At 35.3% G+C, this 21576-nt stretch overlaps 1 protein-coding gene and 1 long non-coding RNA gene across 10 annotated transcripts in view; one reads left to right on the forward strand and one right to left on the reverse strand.

Annotated features, from left to right (window-relative positions):
• Nucleotides 1-21576, forward strand: part of plch2a (phospholipase C, eta 2a) — a 168263-nt gene that overhangs the window by 137536 nt on the left and 9151 nt on the right. For all 9 annotated transcript variants that reach the window (XM_048210744.1, XM_048210745.1, XM_048210746.1 and 6 more), the window contains 15 exons: nucleotides 1186-1279; nucleotides 3220-3423; nucleotides 3662-3782; nucleotides 7251-7422; nucleotides 9770-9877; nucleotides 10681-10833; nucleotides 11995-12093; nucleotides 12418-12518; nucleotides 12634-12719; nucleotides 14841-15026; nucleotides 15259-15366; nucleotides 17368-17492; nucleotides 18655-18739; nucleotides 19778-19924; nucleotides 20084-20163. In XM_048210744.1, coding sequence (XP_048066701.1) covers nucleotides 1186-1279; nucleotides 3220-3423; nucleotides 3662-3782; nucleotides 7251-7422; nucleotides 9770-9877; nucleotides 10681-10833; nucleotides 11995-12093; nucleotides 12418-12518; nucleotides 12634-12719; nucleotides 14841-15026; nucleotides 15259-15366; nucleotides 17368-17492; nucleotides 18655-18739; nucleotides 19778-19924; nucleotides 20084-20163 — 1869 coding nt within the window. The remainder of the gene's footprint in view (nucleotides 1-1185; nucleotides 1280-3219; nucleotides 3424-3661; nucleotides 3783-7250; nucleotides 7423-9769; nucleotides 9878-10680; nucleotides 10834-11994; nucleotides 12094-12417; nucleotides 12519-12633; nucleotides 12720-14840; nucleotides 15027-15258; nucleotides 15367-17367; nucleotides 17493-18654; nucleotides 18740-19777; nucleotides 19925-20083; nucleotides 20164-21576) is intronic.
• Nucleotides 7176-21576, reverse strand: part of LOC125280305 — a 62752-nt gene continuing 48351 nt past the window's right edge. Inside the window, exons 2-3 of the long non-coding RNA XR_007187577.1 lie at nucleotides 10537-10684; nucleotides 7176-7398 (exon numbers count right to left, since the gene is read on the reverse strand). This is a non-coding gene — a long non-coding RNA (uncharacterized LOC125280305). The remainder of the gene's footprint in view (nucleotides 7399-10536; nucleotides 10685-21576) is intronic.

Raw genomic sequence — 21576 nt, forward strand, 5'->3', positions numbered from 1 at the left:
ATAAATGAAAAGAAAAGTTACATTAACCCACCCACCCTTCTTTTTTTTCTTTTTTTTTTTTTTTTGCGCTGATCCAAAAAATGATCCGATCCATGTCTCAAAAACTGTAATATGATCCAAACCGTGAGTAAAATGTACATTTGCAGTGGTTATGAATTTCTCTGAATTTCATAAATGAGTGACCTTGTTTACACATAAATATTTAAATTCGAGTCTGGTTTCTTATCTTTATGAGGTGTGTAAACCTCTTTTTGGAACTGGACCTTCGGCAAATGATGGGCATCTACATGTTAACAACTATGAATGATATTTCATTCTATTCTAATGTTCTTTACCCTATGGAATCTCATTTGTAAAATCAACTCTAGTGGTAAATTTTCCTATTACTTCAAATGGCAAATCAAAAATCCACATGATGTTTGATTCAAGTGGTGTTTCAAGTAAGTGGTTGACAGAACGCTGATATAATGTTTAAGGCGGTCATTAAAATCTCATTAAAAGTTTAAAAGCATTCATGTACTGCATTATAAAGTAATAACATGCAGACAAATTGAAATTAAACGTACAAAAAGCCCACCATGAACTATATAGAATGAGGAAATTAGCATCTCAAGCAAATGGTACCACTCAGAGTGACCTTTTCTTCATGATAACACTCCACTCTCATTTGTCTCAAGTAGTTACCAGCAGGGGGAGAAAAAAAAGTGGCTCTTATCAAACAGCATTGTTAGTTTCTTAATGGACTGAGCAAAATAGAGCTGGGAATAAAGTATACCAATCCCTTTAAGTTCCATTAGCAGCTAATCATCAACAAAGATGTTGATGTACTGTGTGGTTTACTGCAATGCCGTATCCACAGCTGGCAGTATCCCACCATCCTCCACTGCGTTAGCTGGAGGAAATATCTGACACTGATTGGCGTGGATGGGAATCTCATTGACTAATCAGTCCATTTAAACACCAGCTGTCAGGCATCACAATCGGACTCCAGAGCGGAGATGGGCTAGTTGCGTGAGGATGGCTCCCTGTAGTGTTATTTATCACACATTTCATATGGAATATGAATAAAAAATAAGCTTTGATTTGATTAGATGGCTGGTACTATTATAAATCCATGCTTTTCACATTTGTAAGTGTTTAATCATTCACTTGTTCATCTTTCTTTACTGTTTGTTTGTGTTTCAGATGACAAGTGTCTCAAAAGAGCACTGCCTTGAAATTGTTTCCAAGTTTGAGCCTTGTCCTGAAAACCAGACACTGGGTGTTCTGGGTATTGACGGTACGAACATTTTATTTCTAATATTTAATTGCTCAAAGGGTACTTTTTAAGAGATTTAAAGTGTAGTCACATTCCTTCGTAATGGTCCCTTTTTGCAGACTGTAATGACACCTTTAATTGTAGTATTTTGTTTAAATATATTTTCATTTTTTAAAAAAATTTACATTCATGACTATGTGTTGTGTTATATTACTTTGGCATTAAATTAGGTTAACTGGTTAACGCTGCTTCATATTTCTAATACAACGGCTGAGGGAGTGATGGCAAATTATTTCTCTCATATTTCTCATTTTCATATTTTGGAAAGTCATAGAATACAAAAATTAAATTTGGTGTAGTTTCTGTTCACTACTATAGAAGTTTATCCAACTAAGATGAAATGTGAAAAGGGTCCATTGAGAATTTTGCTAGAGGGTGAAAAATTTTCCCATTTCACATCAAGTTAGTCACATGAATTTGCAGTGTTTACCAACAGAAAGCTGCTTGGTTTGAAAGTGACTTCTGTGTGAACGGTGCTTCATGCATCACTACACTATTGACAATGGACCTTTTTCTCAGTGAAATGTTGCTAATGTGACCTTTAAAGGAGTTTTCAGTTATATGTCAAGTATAAACTGGATGTTACTTAATTCTTTAGGAGAAATAAACAGGTGCAAATAAGTAAGTTGTACTAAATAGTTAGAATATACAGTAGAGATATAAAATGTGCATAGATTGCAAAGAATTCTTATAATGGGTTCCTTGGACCTTAAATGGTTAGTTCAACCAAAAATGAAAATTATGTTTTCATTTATTCAAACCCCTAAGACTTTTCTTCATCTTCAAAAAACAAATTAAGATATTTTAATAAAATCTGGATTTCTGTCCCTCCATTGACATTCCACGCTACTACCTCGTTGATGCTTCCATGCATACATAAGATCCTTGCTTGACAAGCGAGAACCAATGAGGTTCATTCTCATTTGTTACGCAGCACGTTTGAGCTTCCGCGAGAACTAGTGAGGTTTGTTCTCATGCGTTGATGTGTTAAATTAAATCTGTTCATCATATGAAGTGATCATGTCTCTTCAGAAAATTTGGACTAAACTGCTCAATTGACCTTTTGCGGGGAGTTTGACTGACCAATCATAACACCGAATCCGCCGTTATGTCCGACAAAGCAGTAAGGAGAGTTAGTAGATTAACATCGGTGGACTTGAACTTGAAAAATGGTATGTATTGACGTCTTTCCTCGGTTGTAACAACATTCCTTCTGATGTTCATTCATGTTTTTTTGATAATATAAATTAACTAGTAGGAAGAGATGATCCGTTCACAAGCCTTTTAACTGCTTGAGAACATGATGTGTGGCGTGAGCGGCATGGCTTGTCGGACATAGCAACAGTAACCAAAGGGGGCAGGTCTTTGCGAATGGTCAATTCATATGGATTTATTTTACAATTTCTTCATGAACTTTTTGAAGCGTCAATGTGATGCATGGACTGGCAACAGAGGCAAAAAGAAATGTATCCAATTTCATTAAAAATATCTTAATTTGTGTTTCGAAGATGAACGAAAGTCTTAAGGGTTCGAAACAACATGAGGGTTAGGGTTAAGTAATTGATGAACTATCGCTTTAACCTATTCATTGATTTATTGTAATAGTTTTTTTAACCACACTGTAAAAAAATTAGCTGACACTGAAAATGTCAGTTTATTTGCTGTCCCATTGTTCCATGATATATTCATTTCTTTTTTATTAACCACTTCGAATTTAATTACTGGTGATGAAAATCAAATTGACACTTGAAAATCAAGTTGACACACACAACAAAATGGCATTTTTAAATAGATTCTTTAGTGTTCAAGACTACATTGCATTAGTTTTTCTTTGTGTTGCATCAACTAATGTAAAATGTTTATGACAGGAATTCACAGTTTCTTCTAACTTTATACCACAGGTTTTACAAATTACATGCGCAGTCCTGCTGGGGACATCTTCAACCCTGAGCATCACGAGGTAAACCAGGACATGACGCAGCCCCTCAGTAACTACTTTGTTGCTTCCTCCCACAACACCTACCTGATGGGCGACCAGCTCATGTCCCAGTCTCGGGTGGATATGTACGCCTGGGTGCTGCAGGCCGGCTGCAGATGTGTGGAAGGTGAGATTGGCCTGATTTTCTATTGTTTTTTAGTGCATCTTCTTAAATAAGTTAATCAATTTCCACATTTTGTGATCCAAACTATTCATGATAAACAAAGCTCTGTGTGGTTTGTAAAATATGCTTTAGTTTTCTTTATAAATACAAGAGAAAAAATATAAATTACATGCAAATTTATTTAATTCATTTAAATTAATCCATTTAATAAATGTAAACTTTTTTTATTATCATCCTTTAGTGGATTGCTGGGATGGACAGGATGGAGAACCAATCGTACATCATGGCTACACACTGACATCCAAAATCCTTTTTAAAGATGTTATTGAGACCATCAACAAATATGCATTCATCAAAAACCAGTAAGAGACATTGGATGTTATTGGATATTAACTGATTCAGGATGTTATAGGTAGTGGTATGCGTTTGTGACTTTTTTTAAGCTGAGAAGAGCAAAACAAATGTCTGTATAATCATTATTTTAAGTCAGTCTTTTTGTGAGAAAATACAATTTCTAGTGTACACAGACAAAGTTATTATGATTAAGGGCTAAATTATGAAATTTGGCACACAGATAGAGGACAGTCTGAACAGTTACCATAGAAAATTTAGAGTCGCTAACTCAAACCCTCTAGCGCCACCAACTGTCCAAATTTGCGCTAATGTTTATGCTAATAACTTTTGAACCGTAAGGGCTAGAAACAAAATAGAAACAAAAATGTTGTATATATATATATATATATATATATATATATATATATATATATATATAATGTGTATATATATATATATATATATATATATATATATATATATATATATTTAAGCATACATCTATTATATATGCTATTATATATGGCTTTATATTAAGCTTTGACCACCATGCTTTCAAGATATAATTTTCACATCTATCTATATCATTGGATATTAAGATAGTATGGGGAATCATAAATAATAAATCATAGCATAGTACTGGAAAGGTGTTTTTTTATTCTTCTTGCTTTTCTGTGGTATTTTAGCAGCAATATGAGAGAACAACTATTACTCTGAAGTTTCAGTCCTGAAGGTTTATGTGACTGAGAGCTGGCAGTGAAGGACAGTCAATGCTAGCCCACAGTCACAGTGTTTTTGTAATATAGCATTCTCTGAGCCTGAAGCACTGTTGCGCAGAGAAACAGGGACTGTGTGAACGTGTGTGTCCACATGAACATTTCACACTGACAGCTTGTTTCTACATGACTTCCTCCATTGCTATGAATTTCAGGTGTTGTTGTTGCTGAAGGTGATAATCCAATAAACACTGTTAAGGGTTCTTGCGGGTTGCAGTAGATGAAAAAATCTATTTTTAGACAATGTGTCACTCATGTCAGATGTGATATGCATTTGTTATGTGTCTATTTGGCTTGCCATTTTAGGGTGTTTATGTTTATAAGTTGCAATGACAGTAAAAGCGCACATTTACAGCAGTAAAATCTGTCAGTTAGCAGTATCTAGGGTTATTTCATTTCACTTAAAGGTTTCTTGTACCAAAAATGGTGCTTTCCACAAATAGAGTACGAAATAAGACTTTAAGATAATCACTGAAAATAATTATTAACCATCAGAAATGTTGTTTTTTTCACCTAAGATAAGGAACAACTAAATATTATATTAGCTGTTTATTTTATATTAAAGGGGACCTATTATGCCCCATTTTACAAGATGTAAAATAAGTCTCTGGTGTCCCCAGAGTGTGTATGTGAAGTTTTGGCTCGAAATACCTCACAGATATTTTTTTATAGCATGTTAAAATTGCCACTTTTAGTGGTTGAGCAAAAACGAGCCGTTTCAGTGCGGTCCCTTTAAATGCAAATGAGCTGCTGCGCTCGGCCTAAGAGGGCGGAGCTTCACGAGCTGATTCTCCGGTGTCAGAAATCAGTCAGGATTTTTTTACAGTCTATGGTCAGGACGCACAATAACATCAGAAAACTGCTAATATATGCTGTATGGAGATAGAACAGGTATAGTTTATTACAGTTATAACTAATATTGTCTTCTTGTTTTTAATCCACTATATTAGTACAGGCCTGTTGTACCGTCCGAACGATGGCCAAAACTATACAGATAGGTTTTATGATGTTTATTGTACTTCACACAAAAGATGAAGCTGTTCTGATCTGTTTTCACTCTAGAAAATCTCTGTAAGAGCTTAATAAACCACTGCAAGTGTGCATTAAAATATTATCCATAATCTCTCTCTCTTATCCTTGTATTTTTACCAACATACATTGCGAAGAACTCAGAAACACTCTTTACAACTAACAGTAAAAGACCTTATGCCTTTCGGGTGGTGCTTAATAAACTTTATACCCATAAATAAACTCAGATGAACTGTAATAAAGTGCCCTCACCTTCATTACTGCCGTATCCAGTATCACTCTGGAGACTGATGGATCACAAACAGTTTTTACTTGTATATCCCTGAGCAGCATATTTTTAGCAGTCTCTGTTTTGTATTGTCCCTTTGTATTGATATTCGTTCACTAAGAAGTCCGGTGTGAAATGATTCGCGCAGATATAAACGAATTTTGGCAGAACTGAGGAAGCATTTTCCTGGAAAACCAAGTTAATGCACCTCATCTTCAGCGGCTCAGATTTAGGGAGTAAATGGAGAGAGTTATGTGGATTAATCCATCCAGCTACAGAACACCTAAAACGCTTGGGAGAAATTCTCGTCAGTGCAGCAACGGCGGACTCGCTGTGAACTCACTCAGGGCGGGTCTATGTTCAAACTTCAGTGTCAGTAAACACTGTGGGCGGGGCCTGTGGCTTTTGTGACATCACACTGCCAGGGATCTGGAAACGGCTTGTTCTGAGACACTGCTTATGATTTATGGGGATTAAAAAAAAAAGGAGAGGGTGGATTTTTATCACTATAGGGTGGTTGTGTACACACACTGCCAACACACATTTATGTCCAAACACCATGCAAAAGTGAATTTTGCATAATAGGTCCCCTTTAAGTCATAAAGAATTTTAATATGCTCTGAGTATTTCTGCATAAGCTGTTTGAACCTTTGGTCCCCCTTTTTTAATTGTAAGCTGTCTTTTAAAGGCACAGTAAGTGATTTCTGAGCAGCACTTGATATTTGAAATTAACCCAAACAAACACACTTCATCGCTCCACCCCCAAACTGCACAAACATGTAAAGCAAGAGTGGATGTCTCTTAATCATAGCTGAAGCAAAGCAAAATAATGCTTTGTGAAAAATAAAGCGAAGATGATGAACGAATGACAAGGAAGAACAAAAAATGAATATACAGTACACTAGAATATGTACAAGAAAAAGTAGGACCAACGACAAACAATGCTCCAGACAAACAATAACACTCAAAACTGTCCTGTTACTATAGCTAACATTTCAACAACAGCATATCTTGGTTCTGTGAAACAGCAAAACTAATGTTACTCACATATGGAGCAGAAACAAACAACACAACTTTCGTTTGTTCAAGCGTTCGTTTTCAGGCCTTCCCGCTGAGGTCTCTCCAGCACTGGAGAGCTTTTCTAATATTAATGCGGGTCCTAAAGCTCTTGCCTGATCACAACCCTTTCTACAATCTTTGTTCAAATCTCCCTTTTGCTCACTCTCTCTCCTCCCCCATCATGGGTGTATACGCCCCCTACTGCTGATTGGCTACAAATGTGTTGTGGTTTTCGATTCGATCCACTTTCAGCAGTGTTTCTCAGAAATCGCTCAATGCACCTTTAAGCCTTCTGTCTCACAATTTAATGACATTTCAAATTTTCATAGATGGGTAAATGTATGTTTTGGACTATATATCCTCAGGTATCCAGTGATTCTTTCCATTGAGAATCACTGCAGTGTCCCTCAGCAGAAGAAGATGGCTCAGTATCTGACTGAAGTGTTTGGTGATAAACTGGACACATCCTCCATCCCCACAGACCCATCTGGACTTCTGCCTTCACCTGAAGCCCTAAAAGGCAAAATACTGATCAAGGTAACAGTCTAAACATTTTTAAAAATGTCCTCATGATGTTAAACAAGCATGATATAAAACAAATTATTTGAAGCATCACATTATATTAAGATTTTGTAAGCTGTAAGTTACTTATTTTTCATTGAACATTTTATAATGTGTTATTTTTTTACCAAAAGATAAGAGATTTGTTTGCAGTTGCTGGTCTTTTTCTATCAGAAAACCTTTTAGAGCAGCAAAACAGTACAGTCTTAATGATATAAAATCTATTTGCTGAAGTGCAACCCTCTCCTGTGCTTTTAATAATGTGTGAGGTTTGAAAATTGGGCCGTAGATGGAGCAGCTCGGCAAGCGAGTTGGCGCTATAATTGGAAGACAGACTGACATTCCCACTAGAAAGTGAATCCTGAACTGCAAACTGGGCCAGCCGGTGGTATTGACAAATTGCTCGGCACAGGCTGTGGATCATGGAGCACGTGGCTACTGGGAGCCCAGCAAATAGACTGTGTGTTTTAATGCATTCTCATCACAACTCAGTCGTTGAATTTGACTGGAACTTTGCTTTGTTACCATTGAACATGACTATAATAAATAACCTAAGTTGAAAACTTAAAAGGATACTCTACCCAAAAAATATTAAATGAAATAATGTAAACATGTCATTATAAACTTATATGAATTTCTTTCTTCAGAACAAAAAAGAACATGTCTTTAAGAATGTTAGTAATCAAACAGTTTCAGTTCCCATTGACTTCCTTTCCTTTGGACAAAACAATTAAATGGAAGTCAACGGGAACCAAAACTCTTTGGTTACCAACATTCTTCAAAATATCTTCTTTTCGCAGAAGAAAGAAATACATACATGTTTGGAACAACATAAGGGTGAGTAAATGATAACAGAATTTTCTTTTTTGGGTAGAGTATTCCTTTAAGTTTAATTGCTGTCTTAAATATTACATAAAAACAAAGTAGTGCAAAAGTTACAATACTTTGAATTTAATCTCCGATGAAGAAAATCAAAACTCATAAAACTGGGTAGAAAGTTAAATGGATTTTACAGTGTGTTAATGCAATGTCAAAGCCAATAACAGAAGCAACCAACAGCACACACTAAAACTAATTACTCATTGGGTCAGACATTGTTTTTGACCCGCTATTGATTTACCCATCTATCACTGGCCTCTTTCTGTTAATGTCCCTGTCAATGTCAGTGCTGCATCTCTGTAGTCAGTACATACATAAGTGCTGTTCTGTCCCAATTAATAATACTATTTTCTGTAAGAGCTGATGGGTCCCCTGGGTTTTAATTGTCTTATAAGATGCTGTTACTGTTACAACACTCTTGGGTCAAACATTCTCTATCCAAATACCTAAATGCAGATAAAAATGCATTGAGGATTGCAAGCATGCAGTCCCATTATATGTACTTGTATCATGCGTTCGTGCAGTAACAATACTCAAGGGGGCTAATAGAGTTTCTTTCAAAAAGAGAGTGGCTGCTTCCAAAATCACATAGTAACTAAGTCCTATGTGCTTACTAGCTGGCCTCCGTTACACTCACCCTCCTAAACCTCAATCCCATCCAGGTCACGGCACCAATGTAACCCCTCCAGTTCTACTCGCACTGCTCTGAGCAGGATTCTAACTGCCGTTTCTGGCATAGGAGGCAGGCACGCTAACAAAGACGCTAAAGACTGCAGCCTCTAGAATCAGTTGCTAGTGCGCCTCTTGAGGCCAGGGGAGTGAGGTTTACTCGAACTACTCTTACTATCTTGTTACACATTTCCAGAAACAAATTATTTGTCTGTCTGCACTTAAACAAAAAGTCAGTGTGAAAAGGAAAATCAGGAAAAAACATTGATGTTTATCATACAGCTATGTGGAACACACCATGTTATGCTTCACTGTAGATTAGGAACTGGATTCCAGAATAATTTTTATGTCATCATATTATAGTTTATGAATGGTAAAAAGTGATTGCTCATTAAAACCATCAGCACAAGAAAGGCCCAAAGTATGTTTACTCCGCCTTGATGATGTTTTAAAGGTCACATATGTAGTTCTGCAACACAAGTGTCAACAAATGGAATGCGTGTTGGACGTCTTTATGCAGTGATGTGCAGGCTAATCAGTGTTTGCGTTAAAGCTGTGCATGTTAGAAATTATGCAGACAGCGCAAATATTGCATTTAATTCACTTCATCTGTGATAAAGAAAGCAATCACTGTGCAATCCTTATGGGAAGCTGAAATTGTCTGCTTTTTTCTAAATGCAAGTATTTATACTGAACTAGTATTAAATATAAACTAGAACACATTTCACAAATCTGTTATTTGCATGTTTTCTATACGTTTGTTTGGATTTCATAGGGTAAAAAACTGTCGGCAAATATAGATGAGAATGCAGAGGAGGGGGACGTGTCTGATGAAGATAGTGCAGATGAGATGGAAGACGACTGTAAGCTGATGAATGGAGATGTAAGTAATGTTAGATGATTATGGTGCATTTTACATTATATTTTGTGTAAAAATGTGTTAACTTTAAGTAATCTGATCAAACAATGTGAGAGTAGCTAATGTTCATTCAACACACTGATAGAAGGGCAGAGTGCATTGCATTGTGGGATACAATATATTATTTTTAATTTCATTCCATTTGAATTAAAACACAAAAAAAATGCTACAGTTGTTTTCTTATAATTGTACTTCACACTTGTACTTTGTTTTTTATCATATTACAGTAATAAGATTTTTTTTCACAACAATTACTAACAGTAGGTGGTGGAGAGATTTAATGTGCTTAATTGTCATGAAATAATGTTATTAGTCTTCATTTTCTTAATTATTATTATTATTATAATACACCTGGACATGTTCTTGAAAGTTTAATGAGAATTATCCTATAATCCTCAATTCCTTCAGTCCTTCTATGTCTGGCATGTTATGCAGTACTTTTCAATCATACTGTATGCAGAAGGCTCTTAGAGAAACCTCAAAGGCTCATACATTTTAGATGAAAGCTCCTCTCTCTTAAGTGCCATATTTCAAAAATAATGGAGGCATTTTTGTAAGTGAAATATTTAGCATGAATTTTTCTGTGTGTATAAAATTGGGTCAAGGACTTAAGTTGAATTGACCTGGATATTTTGATGAATGGTTTTGACCTTGATGTTCTCTGTAGAAAGCTGCAGACGCTATTACAATGCTAATTTTAAGGCGTCACTCCACCCAGGAGGTCCATTCAAATTCAGTTCTCTGTGTCTCCCTTTCCCCCTTTCCAGACATCTATGAACAGGAAGCAGGCAGAAAATGTTGCAAAGAAAAAATTAGATAACCTCATGAAGGAGTCAAAGATTCGTGACCGGGAAGATCCAGACAGCTTTACCATCGCATCCCTGCCACCCACGGGAAAACATGACAAATCACCGCTGAAGGTTAATACGCTGTACTTGACCCACACTGCATACATGTCACTCCTTATTTCCAAGAAATGTTACCAATTTACACACTGCAAAAAAAAATTATATTCTTACTCAGTATTTTTGTCTTGTTTTCTGATTCCACTGAAAAATATTTTGTCTTATTTTAAGCACTTATTTATTTATTTTCCATAAAGTAATTAATGCTTCTCAAGTAAAATTATCTTTATTTAAGAATTCCCTTTTGTTGCTTTATGTTCTATTTTCGATTCTATTTTAATGCAATTTAGATCATTGTAGTTAGATTTTTTTCCCCCCCAATTGAATTAATGATTATTTTATACACTTATTATTTAGAGCAAAAAAGAGAGTGTAGCCTAAATGCCACACAGGATATAATAAGCTGATTATTTTTAACTAATCTTTAAGATAATTGACTATGATAATCATAGTTTCTGACAAAATACCGTAGTTAGTTCTCCTACCATTCCCTTACCTTTCACTCATTTAAACTGTTCAGCGAGTGCTCTAATTAGGTCAGCTCTGCCCTTGTGCAGATGTGTATAGTGTGGTTATTTAAGGACTTACTTGAGGGATATTTAACTACACAGGACTGCACACAGAGGCTCTCGCAGCAGGTGCTACACTACACAGCCGTCCTTGATGGCCCACAGAAATATAGGCAAAGTGATATATTTTTATAGCATTTTCCCCTGAAGTCCACCTTCTCCTTGACACTCAATCTGTGTAATATACCTTTAAGACTTATAAATCTAAATTAATGTAATAGCTAAGTAGCTAGGTTAGTTCACACTGTCATTCATCAAGATGGGCCAATTTGCTGAATACTGATATGGGATTATGTGTAAATGTGGATGATCATATCTTATTGCAGCTTATTTGTCTGCACAGTGAAGGAAACTTCTTTTGTTCGAGTTAGCATATGTCTAGATAGCGCAAGCAAACTTCTGTTTGAATAGGTTGCTACCGCCACCTAGTGATCATTGTGTCAAAGAATAAGTCTGTTGTCCATCCGCTGCAGGAATTGTATCTATTGTTACTGTAACTGCCTCACCCCTCTGTGAGTGTTTAACTGTCATGATCATGCCAAGTGTGTATTTAGTGTATACACCCCTGTCCAGTTTTCACTGCAATGCATCTATATTTTGAATTCAGGGGAAAGCAGAAGACAGTACTGACACTGGAGATGAGGCCAATGTTGGCGGCAACAAACGTCTGGCTAAATCTTTCATGGGGAGCTTTTCCAAACGCAAGGTAGTTGTAGATTACTTTGCATATACACCCACATTCAACAAAACAACGTTTCTTCCCATAACAACATACTGCACACACACTGAAAAATACATCCTCTGGTGCTCATAGATCAATTATTCATACTGAATGAATGATTAATTAAAATAATAAAATGTGTGTATACGGCTCTCTGGAATACATGATTCAGCTGTGTAATAAATGCTTTGTTAGTCCGGATCAACCATTATAGGTTTATTTTACAATAGTGTTCAGCTGCCTGTACATTATCTCTTACATATTGACTTATTAACACTGCTTCGCCTCAACTTCATCTGTTTACTGTAGAAAAAGACGAGTAAACTGAGAAAATCCACCAGTTTTGAGGATACAGACACAGATCAGGAGAGCTCGAGTGGGGCGTCTAAAGCACCAGTGCATCACAGCAGGTACCATTAGAATTGTTTATGATGTGTGAATTTTTACAGTATAGAGTATATTTAAATAATTTGTGTGAATATGTCTCAACTTTCATGTAACTGTAACTGTAATCTGTTTTAACAGAAAGAAAAAAACCATGAAGTTGTCAAGAGCACTTTCTGATCTGGTATACACAAAATCTGTGGGTACACCAGACTTTGAAGCACAAGGTGAGAAGAATAGAAAATTTATGTGAAAATTCGTAACATTTGCACACAGAACACTTCCTGTGAGATCCAGTATTACAGGGTTAATGAAAAATGTATCGAAAGGGCCTTTATTTAGGCTCTAGCCCTTTCATGCATAGAGGTCACTACAGTGGACAGCTATTCAATAGTTGTTTTCTCCTATATAAATGAGTCTGCAATACACTGCCACCCACTGGGCAACTTTTGCAAGTGCAAAAAAAAGAGCAGATGTGCCTTGCAGGGGAGGAATGTCTGTTTATTCCTTCTATTCTAGGAGACCCTTGCAGGTAAAAAAAAAAAAAAAAAAATGAGGACATCAAGCAACAACTAAGGAGCAATATAACTGTTAAAATATCCAAGTATTGATTTTGTGATTTGAGGAAATTGTGAATAATCGTGTACACTCAAGTGGACATCATGCATCGCTGGCTATATTTAGACTACGATTTATAGTATTGCTGTTTTTTTTTTTTTTTTTTTTTTTTAATACGCCATCTGCAGTAATGTTTTGGCTGAAAATCAGTTTAATTTTTATTATAGCAATATTTTGTGGATATTAGTTAATCATGAGAGTGATGATCCTTGAAAAAGCTCTATAAACTGTACTATAAATTGTAGTCTAAATATAGCCAGTGATGCATGATGTCCACACATGATTAATCAATGTCCTCAAATCACAAAATCAATACTTGGATATTTTAAAAATTATATTGCTCCTTGATGTCCTCATTTTTTTTAGTCAATACAGTGGCAGTGGACCCTAATGTGTCATGCAATACACTGCCACCAACTAGTCAACTTTTGCAAGTGCAAAAAAAAAAGAAATAACAGAGCCTGTAACAGTTCTGGAATATGTTCAAAATACATGAACACAATGTTAAAGAGCAAAAAAAAACAAACATGTTTTATAGTGTTTACAATATTTATTTTTAATAATTGTTTTCTCAAACACATATTTCATCCATTCTTCAAATGCGCGTTGTCCACTCTAGTCGACATTTCACCAACTCCTTGAAAAATGCATGTTTGAAAAAAATGAAGGTGATTATTTTTTTTATTTTTTTTTCATGCCTAAAGAGTAATAAAAACACTTTTGAAAAAAATCCTGAAGTAGCCTATCATAATTCATGCATGAAAGGGCTAGAGTGTGGCTCCATTGAGGGCCACTAAACAATCTAGGAATCCATTAGAAATGTTTATTTTATTACTAAGGTTTGTATATTCAAATTCAGTTTAAAGTTCATTACACTGAAAGAAATTACACTTAAAAAAATGGTGTAGTATTTACTTTGAAACCATTTTCATTCAGAAAATTCTAGTATATTTCACAAATAATTACAAAGAAACAGCAACAAATTTTGAAGTATAGAAATACATATAGTATTTTAATACTATTATTAGTATTTCTTGTAAAAAAAAAGTACTCCAACAATCTTTGTTTTATTTACAACTTCAAAAAATAATTTCTTCCAGTGTATTTGTTTTCATGTGTTTAGCTGTGCAATTTTTAACTCATTTGGTAAATAGATTAAGAAGTTTATATATATTAAAAAATGAGTTATATAAAAAAATTTAAATGTCTGTTTATTTATTTATTTGTAAAGCGATCATTTATTAAAGGGATAGTTCACCCAAAAATGAAAATTCTGTCATCATTTACTCACCCTCAGGTTGTTCCAAACCTGTATACATTTCTTTGTTCTGTTGAACACAAAGGAAGATATTTTGAACAATGTGGGAATCTGAAGAGTTCTGGGCCACCATTGACTTCCACAGTATTTTTATTTTTTTCAAACTATGGAAGTCAGTGGTGCCCCAGAGCGGCCTGGTTACAAACTTTCTTTAAAATATCTTCTTTTGTGTTCAGTAGAACAAATAAATTTATATAGGTTTGGAACAACTTGAGGGTAAGTAAATTATGACAGTATTTTCATTTTTGGGTGAACTATCCCTTTAACAATTTACATTTTTCTAATTAATAAACTGATATTTCATTACTTGATTATTTTCCTCCAAAGTGCTCCATTTGTTCAAATGGGTGTATTCCAGTGTTTATATGTCAGTGTATGCTATCACATCTCATGCATGTGGGTTGCACTGCAGTGGGCAGCTGTAGTTGGCAGGTGTCATCGATGAGCGAGACCAAGGCCCATCAGTTAATTCAGCAGAAGCCGGTGCAGTTCATCCGATTCAACCAGCGCCAACTCTCCCGCATCTACCCCTCCCCTTATCGTGTGGACTCCAGCAACTTCAACCCACAGCCCTTCTGGAACGCTGGCTGCCATCTGGGTATGCCAGTCCACCCACAAACAAATATTTATGTTTATTGGAGAGGCCAAGAATAAACAGTATGTCTGAAACATACTGGGAACATGCTACTTAATACTCAACTGTAGTATTTTAATTTAATATGAAAATGGTTCAATTCTTTGAAATAGCTAGATTTACAGGAATTATTCATTATTAAAAGGGTACATTTTTATTTTATCAATTGTCACCTAATTTTGATGGCTTTTTGCAGTTGCTTTGAACTACCAGTCAGAGGGCAGAGTGCTACAGCTCAACAGAGCCAAGTTTAATTGCAATGGCAACTGTGGTTACATCCAGAAACCTAACTGTATGTGTGAAGGTGAGTATCTATATTCCTAGTTTGATAGTTTTTAGTCAGATGTGTGTATGTTTATACAGTGCTCAGCGTAAATGAGTACACCCCCTTTGAAAAGTAACATTTTAAACAATATCTCAATGAACACAAAAACAATTTCCAAAATGTTGACAAGACTAAGTTTTATATAACATCTGTTTAATTTATAAAATGAAAGTAAGGTTAATAATATAACTTAGAGAACAAAATTTTCAGTTTTACTCAAATTAGGGTGATGCAAAAACGAGTACACTGAAAGTCTCTGGAGCAAAGCTAAATTTTAGACTACAAATGTCTAATTTAACAAGAATTCAACAACAGGTGAGTCTAATTATTCATTACACGGATGTTCAACAGACAGTTGACTATAAAAGGGTGTTAAAACCCCTTCCCATTTCATGCTGTCAGCAATGGCACCACATGGAAGAGAAATGTCACAAGACCTGAGAAAGAAAATAATTTCTTCACACCAGAAAGGTGAAGGCTACAAGAAGATAAGCAAAGCTTTACTTATCAGTCAGAATACTGTAGCAAAAGTAGTACAAAAATTTTAAAAAAGATGGAACTGCAATCATCTCACAGAGACGCCCAGGTCGTCCATGGAAGTTAACATCTCAACAGGAGCGTCTTCTGATGAGAAGGGTTGAAGAAAATCGGCATGCAAATTTCCCGTGACACAGTATGGCGTACGCTGCAGAGGAATGGCATGCATGAGTGCCGTCCACGAAAGAAGCCTCTCCTAAAGCCCAGGCACAAAAAAAGCCCACCTACAGTTTGCCAGGGCCCATGCTGACAAAGATGAAGACTACTGGGACTTTATACTCTGGAGTGATGAGACCAAGATAAATGTTTTTGGAACTGATGGCTTCAAAACTGTATGGCGTCACAAAGGTGAGGAATGCAAAGAAAAATGCATGGTGCCTACAGTGAAACATGGTGGTGTCAGTGTCCTTATGTGGGGCTGCATGAGTGCTGCTGGTGTCGGTGAGCTGCATTTCATTGATGGCATCATGAATTCACAAATGTACTGCTCTATACTGAAAGAGAAGATGCTACCATCACTCCGTGCCCTTGGTCGTAGTGCACTTTTCCAACATGACAATGATCCTAAACACACATCTAAGGCCACTGTTGAATTTCTGAAGAAGAACAGGGTGAAAGTGATTCAGTGGCTCCTGATCTGAATCCAATCGAACACCTATGGGGAATTCTGAAGAGACAAGTTGAGCATCACTCTCCATCCAGCATCCAGTCTCTAAAAGAGGTCATTCTTGAAGAATGGAAAAAAGATAAAAATCATGGAGGCCATACAAAGTACTAGATGCAGTAGTTTTTGTTATGGGGTGTACTCATTTTTGCATCACCCTAATTAGAGTAAAACTGAAAAATGTGTAATCTAAGTTATAATATTAACCTTACTTTCATGTTATAAGTTAAACAGATGTTATATTAAACTTAGTCTTGTCAACATTTTGGAAATTGTTTTTGTGTTCATTGAAATATTGTTTAAAATGTTGCTTTTCAAAGGGGTGTACTCATTTACGCTGAGAACTGTATGTGTGTATATTATCTTCCTGATTTTGTTATATTTTATTATAGTGTTAGCTGCATTGTCATTTTTGTCAACTATATTCCATTCCGATTTTACTATTATTTTAATAATTACAAAATAATTATAATACAATGTTAATATCAACAAATTACAGTTGTTGTAATAGAAACAAAACAGTGCCTTTTATCAAATAAATTAACAAGAATCATGTGTCCAAAATAGGCAACAATGGACAACAATGAATTTATTAAACTCAAAAGAATATTCAGTAGATCAGTTGATCGTTCCGTAGATCAAGTCAAAGTTAAGGTTAGCTATTCAAAGCTAAGTAAGCAAGCCAAACTAGGAATCTATTTCACAATAGAATTGTTGATGTTCTGAGATAAGAGTAAGGAATTTTAAATATGGAATTCTGTTATCCTTTGTTCTTGCAGGTTCTTTTAATCCAATGGCTGAGGATCCTTTACCAGGTCGGTTGAAAAAACAATTGATTCTTAAGGTCATCAGTGGCCAGCAATTACCCAAACCCAAAGACTCCATGCTGGGTGACCGAGGAGAGGTAAATCAAGACAGTGCTTAAATAACCAACTTCAAATGAATTCTTAGCGTGAACAACAAAAATTGCATACAGCATGACAATAGTAGAACATTTCCAATCCCATTATAATCACTGAAGCTGTCAGTCACTGCGGGTTTATGCTGTTTCATGGGATTTCACTGAGCCTGCTGTTCAGATCGGTTTGCCAAAGCAATTGGAAATTCAACCACAATTTCAATCCCATCTACACTACTGCATTGCAAGCAAATAACACAATCATACAACCTATAAGCTTCAGATCTAAAGTTTATTTTGAGTGTCAGGTTTCTTAAGGACACATTTTTATATACAAATTCAAACAGAAGTGAAATATAAAGGCTAATTCACACTGCACCGACAGTCGCCGACCAATGTGGACAATCAGCAGATTACAGTACGTCACTTCTCAGACATTCCATGACCCAAAAAACAACCGATTCAGCATGTTCAATCGGCAAAAACAAGCACAGACAGACACCAACAGAGGTATCACACTGATCCGACAAAACCCAACAAAGTGTCTGTTGTGGTGTGATTTGGCCTTAAAACATCAGATTGCTTAAATTTCTCTCATTATGACCGTTTCTGGTAGGACCGTTATTAATTTAAATACCTCTGATTCACCCCTGCAATTCATACACATCACGGAAACTTCCATAATTCAGTGAGGAATAATGTCAGGGCCTTCTATCCATCAGAATTTGAATAGAATATGGAACATAAGCTGAGACATCCAAAAACGTTTTGATGAAAGATTGCTTTTTTTTTTTTCATTAGAATAATGCGCACTGATAAGTCATGCACAATAAAACTAGTGACATTTATTAAGGAAGAAAATGCAGTTCATTATCCTGCATGTAATCAGGCCTTCTCACAGTCTGATAATAAAGCATGTAATCATTCCCTAAAAATGATACAATCATTGGACCATAGCAAGTCACCATAAAAACTATAACCTACAGTATGCCTTAAACTCTGTATTTATGTGCAAATCACTACCTACAAAAGACAGGTATGAAGCAAATATGTGTCTCTTAGAATTTTAGAGAAATTTTGTCCTTTTTGTTTAAACAAGTACTGTAACCATAGTTGCATAGTTTGATTTTGAGTTGTTTTAAAGCTCTTTTACATGTTTCTTCTTTAGATAATTGACCCATTTGTGGAAGTGGAGATTATTGGTCTACCAGTGGATTGCTGCAAAGAGCAAACCAGAGTGGTTGATGACAATGGTGAGAGAGCAATATCCCATAACAGATTATATATTATACACACAAACAATGCAGTGTGCCATTTAAAGGGGGATTGGTCATTAAAGTGTTGTTAAACTGTGAGGCCATTACTTGAAGTGTTCATTTGTATGTGTTTGTTTGGAAGAGGTGCAGTAAATTTATCCATGATACTTGCACTGGATCTCATCTCAAACTACATCTCTCAGCCACTAAACAATTCAATAATTCATGAATACCATTTACATTTACATTTATTTTCTTTGCAGGCTCTTTTTTTAGCAAAGTGATTCACAGGTGCATATAGTAAAGATAAAAAAATAAAGAGATATTGAGATTTGAAGTGGAGGCTAGATTTAGTGGTGGTTTGTAGCATCATTTGGAAATAGGAACTTGACACCATTTTTGGGTGTTGTCAAATACAGACTTTAAGAGATGTGTAGATGCAATCTCGTAAAGAGATAGCCCTGAGAAGGTGTCTGTGTGCATTAGAGGTTTGGAAATGGGTTGGTTTTCTGTATGTTATGGAACACGAAAGTGGCATGAAGATCCATAATTTTGGAAGGGAACTGCTCTCTCTTGTCTGGGTTGTTTTTCATAATGACAGCAGGTAAAAAAAGAAAACAGCATTGGCCCAAGAACAGAGCCATGTGGGACCTCAGACTCTATAGGTACATGATAGTACAGGATATTGAAAATTATCTTTGTCAACTTATATTTTAGATATCTTTTTGTCCAAGAAGGACTCTATATCTAATAGTTAACTGTGTTAAATACAATGGACAAGTCCAAAAGAATAACATTTGAGTGTAAAGGTACTCTTACAGATTTAAGTTATTCAGCCACTCTGAGGCAAGCAATTTCAGTTAGTGGCCTGTTTTGTCTGGTTTGTGAGGGTCAAGCAGGTAATTTTGTTTGAGTGAAAAAGGTAGGTGAATATGAACATTTTGACTCTTCCAATCCTCTCATCTTTTCCATTATTTATGCATAAAATAAGCCTTTTTAATTTTTTATACCCCATCCTCTCTCTTTCTCTCTCAGGATTTAATCCTATGTGGGAGGAGACACTCGTCTTCACTCTTCACATGCCAGAGATTGCTCTTATACGCTTCCTGGTTTGGGATCATGACCCGATTGGCCAAGATTTTATTGGCCAGAGGACTATCGCATTTAACAGCATGGTTCCAGGTAACAATTTTCATTAGTTAAACTTTATACGTATAAGAAAAAAATATTCTTGATATATCAGGCCTTTTCATTAGTCTTTGGCATATATTTTTGTCAAGTATTGAGTCCATCATTAGTCAAAATGTACTGCTTATGCCTGATTATCTGTCTATATTTCAGGTTACCGGCATGTGTATTTGGAAGGCATGGAGGAAGCTTCCATCTTTGTTCATGTTGTAGTGAATGACATCACCAGTAAGGTGGGCACCTCATGTGGTTAACAGAACAAATATTTTGGTGCTATTGTGTGCCAAGGGCCATATCTGGCATTGTTAATCTGCAATTCAAAAAAGACAGTGATCTGATCATGTGTTAAAAGACTGTGGAAAAAAGTCTCAAACTTCCTAATATTGATTCTAGTAATTAGGCATTGCACGTTTACAGTCAATATGCAATTTTAATAATTTGTTGTAGATTGTCACAGTAGGTTCTTAAGACAGCTAAATGGTATTGTAGGCAACTATACTCAAAAATAAAAAAGCTTACTATTTTTACTCTGCTTACTATTTTTAACCTTCTCATTTAAAACGCACAGAGCCCCGCACATGACATGCAGGAAAAAATTAGTAGGCTAAATTGTGCGCATGCTTTACCAAGCCGTTCCTTCGATTTATGAATAATGTGCACAATTTACTTTTTTTTCCTGCATGTCATGTGCAGGGCTCTGTAAAAATGCTAATTTTGTCAAAGTATTTTTTAATATTTATAGTCTTGTATAGCATCTATATAGTATAAAATAGAACCTGAAACTCTTTAAAAAACAAATCATTTTGTTTATTATAACAAATTATCAGTAAAATGAAGTGTTTCATAAAATGTTGATTATCAACCTCATGAAGTCAAAATAAATATTTTATGAGCTGTTTTATTTAAAAATTAATTTTATATGTGGTTTGCAACTCCAAATTGATGATGAAAATGATGAAAATCTGAAGAAAATCCTGATTTGTGATTTTATTGCTTTCTACAAATGAATACTAAACAATACCATAAACATTAGATTTATAAAATAAAAAAATAAAAAATACCATTAAAATTTGTACAGAATTTGTTACAGGGTAACAGGATTGCAGATTCAGACTGCTGGTATCGTTGCTGATATCAGTCAGTAGGAGCTAGCTAATAGGACTATATATATAGTATGAATAGTTGTTTTAATGAATGCAGTCAACACTACAGCTATTTTAATTGTTAATTACTATATTATTTGTTAACCATTTAAATGGGAGTGATGCAGACCTGTATCTACTACCTGTTTTTCATGCTATAGGTTAATTTTATGTTAGATTTATCAAATATATCTATATCTATATTTGTCTCTACCTCTAAATTCTAAATAAAAAGTAATGGGAAAGTTTGTATCTTATTTGTACAAAGTGCCACATGATGTTTTAAACATGCTCACTGCTTAATTATGCCATGCTTTTGTCCATAATTTGTCCCTTTAACATTCAGCATCAACAACAATTGTTATTTGTGTAGTTTGTCTGTTTTTCCCCCTCTTCCTCTTTCTCTTTTTCTTACTTCTCTTTCTCTTATGTTTGTGATTTCAGTGCACCCATCTTAGCTGTCTATAGAGGCAGGAAATTATTAGGATCCTCGTTCAAAACTCA

This window comes from Megalobrama amblycephala, linkage group LG12, assembly GCF_018812025.1.
Source record: "Megalobrama amblycephala isolate DHTTF-2021 linkage group LG12, ASM1881202v1, whole genome shotgun sequence".
NCBI lineage: Eukaryota > Metazoa > Chordata > Actinopteri > Cypriniformes > Xenocyprididae > Megalobrama > Megalobrama amblycephala.